General features: G+C 35.5%; 2 protein-coding genes across 3 annotated transcripts; both read left to right on the top strand.

Moving 5' to 3' along the window:
• Positions 1-1070: 1070 nt before the first annotated feature.
• LOC125811427 (protein STRUBBELIG-RECEPTOR FAMILY 3-like) lies at positions 1071-9981 on the top strand. The gene is made up of 16 exons (XM_049490907.1): positions 1071-1265; positions 2039-2168; positions 2244-2315; positions 2670-2735; positions 2866-2937; positions 3016-3087; positions 3173-3244; positions 3313-3378; positions 3476-3541; positions 4769-5169; positions 5873-6282; positions 7128-7399; positions 8046-8184; positions 8860-8996; positions 9078-9234; positions 9423-9981. The coding sequence occupies exons 1-16, from the start codon at positions 1160-1162 to the stop codon at positions 9516-9518; spliced, it is 2334 nt and encodes a 777-aa protein (XP_049346864.1). The 5' UTR covers positions 1071-1159; the 3' UTR covers positions 9519-9981.
• An 873-nt stretch (positions 9982-10854) lies between these two features.
• On the top strand, positions 10855-15737 carry LOC125811428 (secretory carrier-associated membrane protein 1-like). Of its 2 annotated transcripts, XM_049490909.1 has the most exons (13): positions 10855-10962; positions 11833-11892; positions 13036-13146; positions 13254-13316; positions 13645-13678; positions 13787-13909; positions 14500-14562; positions 14642-14735; positions 14855-14900; positions 14990-15057; positions 15250-15298; positions 15377-15442; positions 15527-15737. In XM_049490909.1, the coding sequence occupies exons 1-13, from the start codon at positions 10900-10902 to the stop codon at positions 15611-15613; spliced, it is 927 nt and encodes a 308-aa protein (XP_049346866.1). In that variant the 5' UTR covers positions 10855-10899; the 3' UTR covers positions 15614-15737. The 2 variants fall into 2 exon arrangements, with proteins under 2 accessions (XP_049346866.1, XP_049346867.1); XM_049490910.1 differs by lacking the exon at positions 11833-11892 and having other exon boundaries at positions 10857-10962; positions 15527-15729.
• The last annotated feature ends 879 nt before the right edge of the window (positions 15738-16616 follow it).

Raw genomic sequence — 16616 nt, forward strand, 5'->3', positions numbered from 1 at the left:
CCAAAGTTTTCTTAAAACTACTAGATATACTTGGAAAATTTATTAGAGACTGATAATTCTTTTTTGTAAAATTAATTAATACATCTTTAAATTTTAAAAAATTCATTCAGTCTATTAAAAAAAAAAAGAGAATTATCAAAAACACCCTTAAATTTAACACAAATTATTAGTTTTATCCCCGAACTATGGACAACCTTAAAAACACCCATCTACTTGACTAACTAAACTTAAATACACCCCCTATACACTCTCGATATGCCGCATGACATAGCAAATGATCTCAAACTCTTGTAGAAACATGAAGTTCTTCATAAAAATCAAAGGAAGTATTGAAAATACTCCTAAACTTGACGAGAATTTAGGGATGTATTTCATTAATATTACAAGATTGGGGTTGTATTTAGCTTAAAGTAATTAAATAAAGGGATATTTTTAAAGCTATCTATAATTCGAGATGAAATTAATAATTTACGTTAACAAATGGATCAACTAGATATGTATGTCACTCACTTGTGTCTATTTGTTCCTTCTGTTTATTTCTTAAATGAGAGAAGAAGAAGAAAAATTTCAGTGCCTTTCTGCAACTTTCCAAGATTAGCATTTTTTACTCTGTTTTTTTTCCACCAATTATAAAGGTAAACTTTTTTTTCTCTTGAATTTATAATTAATCTCAGTTTAATTGAGTTCTTAATCATTACTTACCTTTCATGTAAAACTTCATTTTCTTGTCTTTAATCCTCTTTGCTTTTGTTTAATTCAGTGGAAAAGCCTCTGTTTTTTTAATCTTTTGTGTGAAAATCATGCTGCTTTTCCCATTTTTATTTTCATCATTTGCTTATAGTTCACTGAATCTTTGGTGGGGTTTTTTCTTTTTTTCATTTTTTGTACTTTTTTCTTTCTGAATTATCAAAAGTTTTAATTTTTTTCGTCAAGAATTTAGCTTTTGGTTCTTATATGTTGTTTTTTAGATACCCTTTTGTTATTTGTGGGTGATTGAGTCTTTTTCTTGCATTTTTATGCTTGAGGAAAACACTGACATTGATGTTTTGTTTTATTTGGTATTTTGCAGTTTTGGGAACTTTTTGTGTTGGCTATGCAGAATTGTTTTCCAAAGAAAGATTGAATTGCATTGAAGAAAAAAGATTGTATTTTTGGGGCAATGGATGGGAAGAGATTTGTTGTATGCTGTTTGAATTTGGAGATTTTGGTGTGGATTCTTTTAGCTTTTGCTGTACAGCTTTCAGATGAAGCTAACCCTGGAGATGGTAAGGAACGACAGTCGCCAAGTCTTAGTAGGCGTTTGGACATGAATTGAGTGATATATGGGCAAAAAGATTAGTATTTGATGTTCAGTTGCAAAATAGTATTTAGAAACTGAAGTTGTGTTTTGACATGCATTTTAGTTTTTTAAAAAAGTTGTAAAACAATGTTTTGAGAAGAGGGAAAACAAATTCATGTCCAAACGGGTAAGTAATTTCCAGTGTAAATGTTCATAAGGGAATTCCAAGTTCATGTTTTGTGCAATGCTGATTATGTGAGAATATGTAATTATCTAAGCTAGTTGTTGATTTGAGCTCAAAAGTGACTGCATTTGCTTATTGTCCTTATAAATTTGAACTAGTAGGTAGTCTTCTTGCTTCTTATAAAGTTTGTACCTTTTGTTTAAAAAAAATTGGGGATAGGGTAAATGGTCGAGAGATTACAAGGTGGAGAATCGAACTCTCATCAATAAGGTGAAAGTTCTACCAGCTCAGCTACTAAGATTTCCCTATAATGTTTGTACCTTCACTTGCATTGTCCTGACATTTTATTGGGTTTGCAAGTTGAGGACTAACAGCTTTTGCGCCTATTCTGGTTGATTGCCTCTCAGGGAAGTTCATAGTTAGCCTTTGTTAATTGATTGGGTTCTAAATTTCCACATGGTTTGTTTCTGTAATTGATTGGATTCTAAATATCTATATGGTTTCATGGATCAATTTCGGCACTTTCTTCTTTATGTTTGGAATTTCTTAACAATTCTCCTTTTGTATTGGTCAAGTTGCTGCAATTAATAACTTATATGCTTCTCTGGGATCGCCATCCCTTCCGGGCTGGGATGCTGTTGGTGGAGACCCATGTAATGGACTTTGGCAAGGGGTCGAATGCGACAATGGAAACATACTGACAATGTAAGGACTTACCATTTACTACATTGCGTAGATTTTTGTGGAACTGAAATGCTAATCTTACTTATCATGTTGTAGTCGACTCAATGCTGCTAACTTGGGAGGTGAACTTGGGGATAACTTAGGCTCATTTTCTTCTCTCAAAATAATGTAAGCTTCTCACATATCTCCTAGCTTAAAAGTTTGCTTGTTCGTATGCATGTGTTTTTCATAGACATAATACGTGAACACACTCAAACTTGGCCTCAGTTCGCAAGTAAACACTCCAACTTAGAGAGTGGACATCTAGACACCTCAACTGGAAACTAAACACTTCAACTGGTCCCCACTGCATCTCGTGGTTTGGAGGTGTTTAGATGATCATTTTGTAAGTCGGAGGGTTGAACTGACTCAGAGGAGACGAGTTGAGGTGTCTGGTGCATACTCAAAGTTGGAGTACTTACTTGCCAGTTGAGGCCACTGTTATGATATGTGAATACTAATTGTGGTCATCTCCTGTGGCAGAGATCTGAGCAACAACCATATTGGCGGAAGCATTCCGTCTAATCTGCCAGTTACCTTGCGGAATATGTAAGTTCTACCATTTGACTTATGAAGGATCCCCAGAAACACGGGAAAAAGAAAGAAAAGAAAGAGGACATATTGATAAACCTAGCTTTAATTATTGAGTAAAACAATTGATATTCTTTACCTTGGACAGTTTTCTTTCAGCTAACGCATTCACTGGAAGTATCCCTACTTCTTTGTCTTCCCTGAGTCAACTTTCAGCTATGTAAGTATCATTTATAGTGTAGATTAAAAGTTGCTTTCTTCATGAAGAATCAAACTCAGGTATTTCGCTGTGTGTCAGGTCTCTGAATGGCAACCATTTGACTGGAGAAATTCCTGATTCCTTTCAAGGCCTTACCGCTTTGGTCAATCTGTATGAAAGCAAACAAAAGCATTTACATACTTCCATTTAGTTTTTTTCATATGAATAACTGGTTTGGGTGTTTATCTTTCAACAGTGATTTGTCAAGTAACAATTTAAGTGGATCATTGCCACCATCTGTAGGAAATTTGTCTTCATTGACCACTCTGTGAGTAACAGTTTGTTTGTAACTTTATAGTTTGATCAATATGATAAAACTAACTTCTTGATTTCCAGATATTTGCAGAATAATCAGCTTTCTGGAACTCTTGATGTTTTGCAGGATCTTCCCCTTGCAAATTTGTACTCTTCCAAACTAGATTTTACTCGAATATAATTCAGTTCACTAGAATGATAGAATCTTACTAACATCTCTCCACCCTCCCTGTGTCCTTTCTAGGAATGTGGAAAACAACTTGTTTTCTGGGCCCATACCTCAAAAGTTGTTCTCTATTCCCAATTTCAAGTAAGTACATTCATTTTATGCTTTCATATACCTGTTTCATTTTTGTTTATGTTGAGTCAACATCTTGTATCTTAAAATGTAATCTTGGTCACATTTGATATCACTGTATCCCTCGTCGTTTGTTGGAGATATCATTTGACATGTAACATATCCCACAAAAAAGATATATAATCATAGAAGACAATAGGCATGTATGTCGAAACCGCGGAAACAAATATCTTATCAAGTTCAATTTTACTTAATACTGCTCTTTATTTTCCAATAATGCCTCACTTTTGTACTATCTACCAGTGGTTATAACCAAACATATAACTTTTCTAGCTCCCAATACCCCCCTTTAAAGCTTGAGAACTTGTATCGTCTGTGCTATGCTTCATACACACAAGTAAACCTTTCAGAAACTTCTTGTTTTCAAGTTCCTGAAATCTTACTTAGTAAAAAATGGATGTACTTGTATGCTATGTTGCTCGGACTCGTATTGGATCCTCCCAAAGTAATCCGACACTGGTGCAACAATATATTTGGAAAGTCCGAGCAACATAGCTTGTATGCTGCAAGGTCATTTTGTACACCAAAAATATAGGCTTAATGTCTGACATGGATATGAATCCTAAACTTGCCCTTAGCATAAATGAAAGCTCAATGAGTAAAAGTAAGAATAAAACGAATAAGAAATTGACCTGAAAAAAGAAAAAAAGAATCCTGACAAGCTTGTCATTTAAATACATGAATTCTATCATATGGCCAGTCCCTCAAAACTTGGAAGTAAACAACTCATATAGACACAATAAATAGACTGCAGATATAGGTATAGATTTACAAACCGTAGTACAGTATGCATATGAAAACATACAAATAGTTAAGTTATGATATTCATGACCTGTAAAATAGACAAAATTGCAAGTTATTTAGTTTAGCAAGCTGGTTCCTGGTCTAAACTTGATCATAATTTAAGTTCACATTCCATAGTGGCTATACTCTAGTTAGGTCACCCACCTTAATCATATATCGAGCCGTTAACTTTCAGGAGGCAAAAATAACATGGAAGTCAGGCAGTCTTATTTATTAAGCTGACTTAAATGGTACAAGTTGGTAGATATATTTGATATATGCAAAGATCAATGTATCAGTTGTTGGATCATTTTGTTACCATCTGATACATGCCTTGTCGATTATGATCAGTGATGGTTTGTACTGTCTTAGTTACCGGTTTTGTTTTTCGTGCAGAAAAGATGGAAATCTTTTCAACAGTAGTACTGCTCCTTTACCTCCACCCACATCATCAACAGCACCTCCCATTTCTGGGTCTCCAACTTCAGCACAGACGCCATCTTCTCAAAGCAAACCTAAAACACAGGCCGATGGACCATCAGCATCTGCAGAATCAAGTTCAACAGGAAAAAAAAAGTCTTTATCTGTTAAAAGGGTGGTCTGGATATCAATTGCAGCAGTTTTGTCATTTATCATATTGGTTTTAGCAATCCTTCTCTGTCTGCCAAAGTGCCTCAGGAAATGGCACGAGACTCAAAGAACCCCCAAACACCATGAAATAGCCCCTTATATGGGTGCTAGAGAGAATCTTGGAGATAGTGGTTCATTAGTCCAACCTGGCCATGATATAGAAAAAGGTGCTTCAAAATACTCAATATCTATATTATTTTATGATATCTTTTATCACTGTTTCCTAAAGTTCAACTTTTTTCCCTTAGGCTTCGTTTGGTAGGATGTATTAGAGAAATTAATACATGTATTAGTGATTGTATTATTTAATCCTTTGTTTGCTAGGATTTTCAGCATATGTATAACTAATATTATTCAATATTATAGGGTGTATAACTTATACCTAACAAACCATGGTATTAGTAATACAATGGTTATTAATACATGGATAAGTATGGTTAAAGACAGAACTGTCCTTAATATATCAAACTAAACCGTGGATAAGAAACTATATCTAGCATAACTAACCCCAACATAATTAATCCCAACATTACCAATCTCGGCACTACTAATACACCCTATTTCAATACTATTATACATTCTACCAAACGACCCCTTAGTTACTTGAAAAAAAAAGATATTGGGTCTGTTGTGTTGATGCACTTGAGCCAAGGGTCTTTTGGAAATAGTCTCTCTACCACCACGAGGTAATGGTAAGGTCTGCATACATTCTACCCTCCCCAGAACCTACTTAGTGGGATTTCACTGGGTATGTTGTTGTATTGGATGTCTGTTGTGCAGCATTTAGAACTGAAAAGTTAATGAATCTCAAAGTTTAACCTTCTACTCTTTAGTCTTTAGTGATAAGTGGTTTTCTTATGTGTTAAACAGCTCCCCTAGTTGTGACGACAAAAGAAAAGCAACCAAGAAGACCGGCTCCCATTCCAAAGCCACAAGATGAGCAGCAGGTAAATGTGCAAACCATGAGTGCTGTGCCAAAGAAGGATGATAGTGAGATAAACCTTGGCAGATTGGATATTGATTTGACGCCACCACCTCCGCCTCCTCCTCCTCCGCCTCTGCCTCCGCCTACTCTTCCACAAGAGAGAGTTATTGTCGAGCCGATTGCGCCTGCTGAAGATACAGCAACGAGGCTTCCAACCAGGCCACTTCCACTAACTTCTGTGAAATCTTACACAATTGCATCACTTCAGCAATACACTAATAGCTTCTCTCAAGATAATCTGTTGGGATCAGGAATGCTGGGTAGTGTATACAGGGTGGAGCTTCCTAATGGAAAGGTATAACTTTCAATCGGCATGAATATATTATGATGTACCAATTTATTAACCGTGGTTTCCTACTTCCACTAGATTGCGAGAGTCTTGACTTACCGCTTTTTCTCTCCTTACTTTTATTTCTCCATCATGTTTGGTATTCTGGAATGCTAAATTATCAGCAAGTAGCATCAAAATTGCCTCTTTATCTCTAGTATAAATTGTTACATTGCTTAGATTTATCAAGAATGGTTGTGATACAAGCACAATTATATGCAAAAAGGCTGTTTGTAATGGAAAATTCACCTTCATATATCCTTAATTAGAGCACTCCTTAGCAAATCTATTAAATGAGTTCTACCTATTGTATCTGATATAATGATTCTTGAATTACTTTAGCTAGTTGAGACCTGCTTAAGGACAAAAGTTGTAATTGCAATATTTTTCCTCTAGGTTTCTTCTAGTTCTTTTCTTTTCCTCCTTGTTCCAAATTAATCTTCAACTAGTATTTTTTTTTTCCAGTAACCAACATCATCGACGATATCTTGTCCTAGAAGTGTATTACAAATTTGTTAAAATGAAAAACAGCCTTCTAGCTATATGATATTACTATTTTTCTGCCTTGACTTTTGTCTCACTTTATAAGAGGAACCGCCAGATACTGCTGCGTCTTTTTTCTGGTCATGATTTTAACTATTAAAGTAAGTATATGCATGCTGTTTCATTTATATAAATTCCTTGGGGATGTATATGCATTTCTCTGGCATGTAAATCTTACCGCTCTTCCTTCTCTTGCACTATGCACCACATCATTCAAGTGGTTGCAACATTTCACTTCTGACACATGCTCCTTTTGGATGCTTCTGCAGTTGCTTGCTGTCAAAAAACTGGACAAAAGAGTTTGTGATCAACAAAAGGATGATGAGTTTCTTGACCTAGTAAACAATATTGACAGAATTCGTCATGCTAATGTTGTTGAGCTGATGGGCTATTGTGCAGAGCATGGTCAAAGGCTTCTGGTCTATGAGTATTGCTGTAACGGGACACTACAAGATGCACTGCATTTCGACGATGAATTCAAGAGACAACTTTCATGGAATACTCGCATGAGGATGGCTCTTGGAGCTGCAAGAGCTTTAGAGTATGTCAAATAACATTACATACATTTAATTATGCACATCATGTTTGTACACGCTCGCGTTCATGCGTGTGTGTATTAGTGTTTTGGGACCTATAATAAGTGTTTCTGCACATACCATATGATAAATCAGTGCTATTAAACACTAAACAATAAAATGGTTCTGATATAGTGGCAAATTCAATAACAAGCTCATTTTAGTCCTAACTTTCTTGTGTTGTGTATATTACATGATAGAAAGCCACACAAACGACTTGGAATGGTCTTAACTATATGTAAAATGTTAGATGTAGCTGTCTTTTGCTTCCTCTCCTTTCTTTGCTTCTGAATGTTCAAGAAAAAGATGAAGAAAATTAAATTAATTGGTTTGCCACGCTATGCTGTAAAAGGGAAGCCCTATGCACAAAACATCCCGCATTAGCAGTCCGGGGAAGGGCCATACCCCAAGGGTTGTGATGTAGACAGCCTACCCTAATGCAAGCATTAGTGGCTGCTTGCAAGGTTCGAAACCATGACCTATAGGTCACACAGAGACAACTTCACCGTTCCTAAGCAGTCTGATTCTCATTTCAAGATTTGCATGAAAAAGTGAGGTAGACTGCTAGAGCATGTTTTTAATTAATAATCATTCTTGTTTGATGCAATGCAGGTATCTCCATGAAGTCTGCGAGCCACCTATTATTCATAGAAACTTCAAGTCTGCCAATCTTCTGCTTGATGAGGAGTTGGCCGTACATGTTTCAGATTGTGGTTTGGCTCCACTTATATCATCTGGTGCTGTGAGTCAGGTAACTTGTGACCCTAATGTTATGGAGTAGAAAGAATTGAAATGCTTCCTTGGATTATTAGTTTCCTCTATGAGCTGCAAGTGGAAAGAAAAATGGATTCCTAGTGTTTGATAGAAGTGGACATGGGAGCTGAATAAATAATTTAAAAAAGGAACAGTAGTGATGGTCAAAGTGTTTTCAACAAGATGTTGGAATAAGGAGCAGTAATAATGAATTCCTGTAAATGTGTAAAGTATATTCTTTGGGAAATGGTTGGTTCTCACCCTGTAGGATAGGGTGAAGGTGTTGTCAAAGGCGCGCTTAAAGCACGCTTGAGCTCTGAAGCGAGGCTCAAAATGTGTTGAGCATTTCACATCGCTTAATGTGAGATTAGGGGTCTATAGGAAACAACCTTTCTACATCTGAGGTAGGGGTAAGGTTTGCGTACACTCTACCCTTCCCAGACTCCACTGGGTATGTTGTTGTAAGTAAAGACAAATGGTGAAGGTGCTCTTCTCATGATGTGTTTTATATGAACAGAAAATTGCTCTAGGATGCATGTGGATCATCTATCTTGCTGTTATTTGTTGTTCTTTTGATAAAGTAGTCTTGCTTAGTCTTGGGTTTGATTACTGTTACGTTCAATCTAAGGTATGTTAAAAACTATATCAAGTTGACATTACACTGATTTTTCAGTTGTCGGGACAACTTCTCACAACATATGGCTACGGTGCTCCCGAATTTGAGTCAGGGATTTACACTTCCCAAAGTGATGTTTACAGTTTTGGTGTGGTGATGCTGGAACTAATAACAGGCAGAATGTCATATGACCGGTAAAAAAGCCTTCTGCATCTTTTTGAGCTAATATAGTTGTGCCTCATTTCTCAGTTAACACACCTGCATATCATGTTCAGGACACGGAGTCGAGGAGAGCAGTTCTTGGTCAGGTGGGCAATCCCTCAGCTACATGATATTGATCTCTTGACAAGGATGGTTGATCCTGCTCTCGATGGAAAATACCCCATTAAATCACTATCACACTTTGCTGACATAATTTCCCGCTGTGTTCAGGTGAGTTATTCTGTTGTTCCTTCATGTGAAACACATAAATGCTTACTAATATGCATTGTCTAATCGCTGAGTGTACCGAATAGTCTTAGATTGTTCGTCATCTCAATCAGTTGGAAGGATATTTCTAGGATCTAGTTGTGGAATAGGTTTGCCTTCAAATGTCACTTAACTTTTAAACTCTTATACAGCATGAGCGAGAATTCAGGCCACCAATGTCTGAAGTTGTTCAGGACCTCATACAAATGATAAGAAGAGAATCTCACAAAAGATCTGATGGTGAATGATTTGAGTTAGACGCGCATACTGGGAATTCAGCCGGTGAGAAACTAAGATTATTTCTTCTTCGAAGGAGCTGAGATACTCGGAAAAAGAAAGGCGGTTTGCAGGCCAAGCACCGTGCTAAAGACAACTTCAAACTGAAGCAAAATGCACCTCAAAGAAGTGCGATTCATGAAAATACCAACACATGCAGGCGACTTAATGACCTGTAAAAACAGCTTGCTCATCTGATTCTTGTCAAGCTGCATCATTTTAATGTTCATTTAGGCTTACATGTGAGCACCAATGCATATAATTCATTGATCTTGACAAAATGGTATATTTTCTTGAAGTTGTATATCTTTACTTGCTGCAACATGTACAAACTTCATTTGGTTCTACAATGATACCTTCATTCTTTCTCATGTACTTGTTGCACATGCCAAAGTTATTTACTACTAGTCATTACCTAAGGAGTTGGAGACCTACAACCACTCAACCATGTAACAATATGTAAATTAGATAGAAGATACAAGTTCAATATAGGTAAAAAAGACCTTTCCATCTACCTAATCTTTGTTGAAGAGTTAGCAAAAGGATGCACACACTCACAAGAATGATCTCAACTTTTTGGCACTAAAATTATGACTCAATCCCTCATGTGTTTGGAATAAAACCAATCAACTAAAATTGTGAGTTTGCGACGCTGAGGGAGGGTGAGTTAAGCAGGACTATCATGTTTTTACCTTAGTAAGCTTTTAAAGATGAGGTGCACATGACATTTAACGTGAATCCGAATCCATATCAATACAAAGGAGAAAGTTCTCATAATATGTGCGACTCAATATGACATAGTTCGAAAGATGTACGAATCTAAGTCCAAAGTATACAATACGTTAATATATCATTGAAAAGAACATTATTTTCATTCTATTTGTTTTGAGGCTCGAATAGTTTATATTCATGCCAAAAATCTCACTAAGGGGTAAATCGCTCCCTATAAATACCAAAAACGAAAAAGAATAAAAGTATACTTATCACTATCGCAATTTTCGATGACATTGAACTTTGTAGTAAAAAATAATTGCAAGAACCCATCTTCCCCACCAACCCTCAACACTAAAAATAAAACTCAAAACCTATATAAACCCCAAGATTTCTCTCTGTTATCTTCCCGGGAATGACATTTTTCAGTTTTTCTTTGACATGAATTTCCCCAAATCTCTTCTGGGAAAGTAGTAGAATATGTCGACATGCTTTCAGATAAAGGAATTATAAATATAGTAAATAAATACATCTGAAAAAGTGAAAGAAATCTACACCATCACGTTTATTCATACTTTCCTAATCTAAACCCCTATACGTATTTCTTCAATTTCAAGATCTGTTTGCATTTGTATTTTTCTCATGGCTGGACGTTATTACAATGACAATCCGTTTGATGAAGGACAGGAAGATAACGCCTTTTCGGTAAATTCGATTAAATCTCTTTCAGGGGATTTTTGTATATGTAATTTGGATGAATTTTTGTGGGTTTTGAATTCTGGGTTTAAAAAAAATGTGTTTTTTTTTTTTGTGTTGGAAACAATGTATTTGTCCATGGAAAAAATTGGGGTTGATTTAAGCTTGTTTGTTTGGTCTAATTTCCTGATCTGTGAATTGCATTTTGGGTTTTGATTTAGAGTCATTTAGCTGGAGAATATACTGAAAAATTCTGAGGGTTTTTTGTTCTTTAGGACTAGCTAATTTAATTTCGTTGAACTGGATTTATTGCAATTCATATAGTAGAATTGAGCTGTGAGTAAAGAATATTGCATTACGGGTTCGTTTACTGACTAGAAAGCTGGTTGCAATCGGATTATTTTGTCATGTTTAAGTGTATGGAATGATTTTTCTGGAGGTTTAGAGAGAATTTGTATGTTGTTGAACAACAATACCCATCTTTGTTTGGGTTCCTGGTCCATGCTCCAGCTGGGACTGGGCGTGAAAGGGGTGTTAGAGTTCTACATTGTTGGGGAATGGACGGGTGATCTGCTTATATGGACTTGAGTAATCCTCACCTCATGAGTTACCAACGGGGGTTGAGTTAGGCGCATGTGCCATATCTTTGTGAGTATTGGTAATTAAAGAGGGGAGGATCATCATAATTCTGTTGGGTTGGTTCTTCTTATTATTTGAATGCTAAAGTCATTAGTGTGCTATAGTCTCAAAAAGCTCATCTTTCTTGTAAAAGTTTTCTAAAATTTGTTATGTTTCATTTCTATAACCTACATGATTAGTTCTGTGCATTCTACATAAGTTTCTTCATAAAATAATCTCCTTATTTTTTTTTTCTCTAAGGACCAAGGGACTCAAGGAAAGGGTCAGTCAAATTATGGTAGCGGTCCATTTTATATGATGGTAAGCTTATTACTTTCCTCGAGGTTTGATTTCTCAGTTTGGAACTCTGAGTTGCTCAGAACTAATGGTCTCTTTATCCCTCTTTATATGAAGGTATTGATGGTGTGCAGAGTTTAAGATTTTAATTTGACTTATATATATATTTAGTACAACAGAGTATACTTAGTGTAATCCACAAGTGGGATATGGGGAGGGCAGGATGTATGGAGACCTTACCCATACTTTTGTGTGTGTACTAAATATATTATATTTAATGGTATTTGAAAATATCAGGATGAGGGTTATTGGTTAAAAAATAGTTAGACATAGTTTAATGTATATGAATATTTGAAAGTTGTGAAAGATGTATAGGAGTGAAATATAGTCAAGCATTTTTGGACATCCCAGATTGCAGAAAGGAAAGAATGTCAAAGAAAGTTTAGAAGGAGGTAGTACAACCTGCTAATCTGAGAACTGTAAATGAGTAAAGATCCTGAAAAGACATGGATCCTGCTCGAAAAGGCAAAGGCTAAGGGTTTTGTTTTGTGAGAGGACTCCCATTACCTAGAAAGAAACAATGGATTTCTAAACATATCAGGCATTCTTTGTAATGCATACACAAGATGCTAATTCATTTTTCAGCTGCAACTGGTGAATGGTTTACAAAATGAGGGAGTTAGAATTTGTCTTTTATGTTGTCCTGTTACAAATTTTAAACCACCTACCCTTTCTCCTATTCTTCTACGGTGTATTGCCTGTCTAACCTTTCTCCTATGGTATTCTGTAGCTAATTCTGAGACCTTGGTGTTTGCCCGTTGTATAAGTCAAAACATCAAGATATCTACCCACACTACCTCAGGATAACGGCTGTGTTTTCTTCCTCCTCCTTGTCCTTTTCTCATGACCGAATTTAGGGACTGCTGTGAGCTTCTGGTTTATGATCTACTTTAATTTGAACTTTAATATAAACGTAACAGAAATACTTTATCATGTTAAAGCTGAACTTGAGTTTTTCTTTTCCTTTTCTTTTCTACATACTAATGTGAGGGCTTGATCTTAATTCCTGAATTTGGTAGAATATCGATTTGCATGTCTCTGTTCTCATACCAATTAATGATTGTGTATTATCTTGCTTATGCACTATTTTATTCTCTAAATCTTCAGAATCCTGCAAGTGTTCCTCCTGCTACAAACTCAAGGCTTTCACCTCTTCCTCATGAACCTGCTGATTATGATCATGGTGCAACAGTTGATATCCCTCTTGATAATCCGAAGGTGAAACAGAATAGTCAACTTTAACTTTTGTACATTTTTTGACCACATTACTGGTGTGTTCGCCGAGGGATAGGGTTGAATAACACTGCTCTCATATAACAATTCAGGATCTGAAGAATAAAGAGAAAGGACTCCAAGCTAAAGAAGCTGAACTAAAAAAATTAGAACAGGTAAGCTTGTGTTACATCCTATTGTGGCTGCTGGTACTTATCATGCTTTTGCTTTTCTTACATATTAGAAACAACTTAAGTTCACTGTTTGTGTCAACGATCTTTTGTCAATTCAGAGGTTCATCAAGTATGAATATCATGTGATTGTTGTGTCTAGCTCTGGAAGCTATTATACCTCATTTGCTTTTGTGTTAGTAGGGAGACAGTTTGTCATTTTGTGTTTGCTACATTCCTCAAGTTAGTGTTTAAAACAATCTATGGCATAGACTATATTTCTCTTTGTGCATTTTATATTTTGTTAATTGGCTGTTTTATTGGTTTCATTTAGGATCTGAAAAGGAGGGAAGATGCTATAGCAAGAGGTAGTTCTCCGGTGTAACGTATACATTTTTGTAAATATGAACTAAATTAAGCCATTTGATTGATTCTTCCCCACATGTGAGCTGATTTTTTTTGGTTATACACTACAGCTGGAGTTGTCATAGAGGAAAAGAATTGGCCACCTTTCTTCCCCATTATTCATCATGATATTGCAAATGAAATTCCAATCCATCTACAGAAGTTGCAGTATGTTGCATTTTTTACATGGTTGGGTATGTCTGTCGATCTAACTCCCTTTAATGTCTTCTGCATAGCCCCCTAGTGAATGGATACTTGTAAGGCTTCTCAGTTGACTATGCTAGCAAATATTCTACAACCTTTTAGTTAACCTATCTACTGGAGGTCAAGATGCATAGTGATAATTCTTTCTGCTTATAGTTGGTAGGCTTTATTCTAAACAAAATTTGTACTACTGTTTTCCAGCTATCAGGAGTATTGATGCATTTGCATTTGAGGTATCTAAATCACAAACCCATTTTTCAGGCAACAAACTTGTCGTGCAAATGATTTAAATGACACTCAAATGTGGATCTAGAATATACAAAAACTTGCTCTTTTGATAACTTTGGTATTTGGAATAGGTTTGTAAGTCACGTTAATGGTAGTGATGTTTTAAGAAAAATTGCATCTCAAAGCTGCCACTCCAACTAAAGATAAAAGAGCACAGGAGAGACATTGCTAAATAGTTTATTAGAATGACTTAGGACAAGGTATAGGCTTATCAAAATTCCTTTTTAATAGCTCTAATTGGTCTCGCTTGTTAATGCACTTATCGATTTACTTTGCACATGGTGAATTGCAGGTTTGGCAGCCTGTCTTCTATGGAACCTTATAGCAGTTACCTCAGCTTGGATCAAAGGAGAAGGTTGCTGCTGAACTAGATTCAAACACTTTTTTATCTGCAAATGAAAACTAACCAGCCAGATTTCTTTTTGTCATTGTAGGTATAACTATCTGGCTTCTTGCTATTATCTACTTAATATCTGGCGTCCCAGGAGCCTATGTGCTGTGGTATCGTCCTTTGTATCGTGCAATGAGGTACTATTTGTGTTCCCTCATTGTGGTAAATAATTTTCACATTACCTTTCTTGTATTTATTTGATAATGCTCTTCTACCTCACCAAATGTTTATGTCATTATGTCCATTTCGTCTGCAGGACGGATAGTGCACTGAAGTTTGGATGGTTCTTCTTATGTTATCTCGTAAATGTTACATCACCCTTTTCAGTTTTTCCTCTTCTATTACAGTTGATTATTGAGAACAGTACTGATTGTTTATATTCATGTTGTAGTTTCACATTGGATTCTGCATCATTGCTACTGTGGCACCTCCTATCTTCTTCAAAGGAAAATCTTTAGCGTAAGTTGTTTTGCCATATTTGAAGAAGCAATTTGTGCTGGTACAATGAGATTCTAGAATACGAAATCCTTTTGCATTACCCTCATAAAACCATGCTCGGCTGAATCTCACTCTTTGACTTATATGTATACGTTTTTAACTATGTATGTATGCTAAAATATAACGACCTTTTCGTATTCCCTTGTTTAACAGTGGTATCTTGCCTGCAATTGATCTGTTAGGCTGGAATGGTTTGGTTGGGGTAAGCTTCAAGTTCTTGACTTAACGAGTATTTTTAGACGTTTCATTGACTTAACAAGTAAGTCGTTTTTACTTGCAGGTATTCTACTTCATAGGATTTGCATTCTTCTGTCTTGAATCACTGACCAGCATATGGGTTATTCAGGTTGAAGCATTTGTCCTTGCTTTCTCATTGCTTTTACTGTCTTCTCTTACCTGAACATCTTTTCACGCGCTGTGCGATCTGCAGCAAGTGTACATGTATTTCCGAGGAAGTGGCAAAGCCGCGGAGATGAAGAAAGAGGCCGCAAGATCGACAATGATGGCAGCACTATGACAACACAAGAGCAAAGGCAGGCAGCATTTGAGCTTTCAAGCTGTTGAGTTCTTTGATTGCTTTCTTCTCACACCATATATCATATAAAATCTAAGGTTGGATTACCATGTATCATATCATATATATTATTACAAGTGGGAAGCTCTAAAGTGAAAGGTTGAATTACCGTTTTGCCCCTCTACTAAATTAATCATCATATCATATATCATCATATATTATTATAAGTGGGAAGTTCTAAAGTGAAAAGTTGAATTACCATTTTGCCCCTCTACTAAATTAATCATATATTATTATAAGTGGAAAGCTCTAAAGTGAAAAGTTAAATTACCATTTTGCCCCCTCTACTAAATTAAAATTTGATTAAATATAAACATTTTAATTACATAATGGTAGAATTTGAAGTTCTTAAGCCCTTTAATAATTAAATTATCATCTTCTTGATAAATGAGTTCATTGATATTACTTTTAATGGTAATCATAAATCTCATAATGGAAGAATTTGAAAAGTTATGATATGGAAAATCATTCATCACTTTAATGTAGAAATCAATTTCAGAATTAAAATTTGAATTTTAAGGGTCATTTCCTAATGCTATTAATATTTTAATTACATAATGGTAGAATTTGAAGTTCTAAGCCCTTTAATAATTAAATTATCATTTTCTTGATAAATGAGTACATTGTTATTGGTTTTAATCGTAATCATAAATCTCATAATGGAAGAATTTGAAAAGTTATGATATGGAAAGTCATTCATCACTTTAATGTAGAAATCAATTTCAGAATTAAAATTTGAATTTAAATGGTCATTTTCTAATGCTATTTAAGAACCAACTTACAAAGATGAAAGCTCACAATATGAAATCGAATTAACGAAATTGCACAATTCAACATGAGAGGATAAGAGAGTTAGAAGTTGCAAGTGAGGATAACCAAAAAAATGCTGAAAATTGGTAATCAAGAAGAAAAAATAGCAGCGGAAAAAAAGAGAGTAAATTTAATA

This window comes from Solanum verrucosum, unplaced genomic scaffold (genome assembly GCF_900185275.1).
Source record: "Solanum verrucosum unplaced genomic scaffold, falcon-dt-bn FXZP01000238.1, whole genome shotgun sequence".
NCBI lineage: Eukaryota > Viridiplantae > Streptophyta > Magnoliopsida > Solanales > Solanaceae > Solanum > Solanum verrucosum.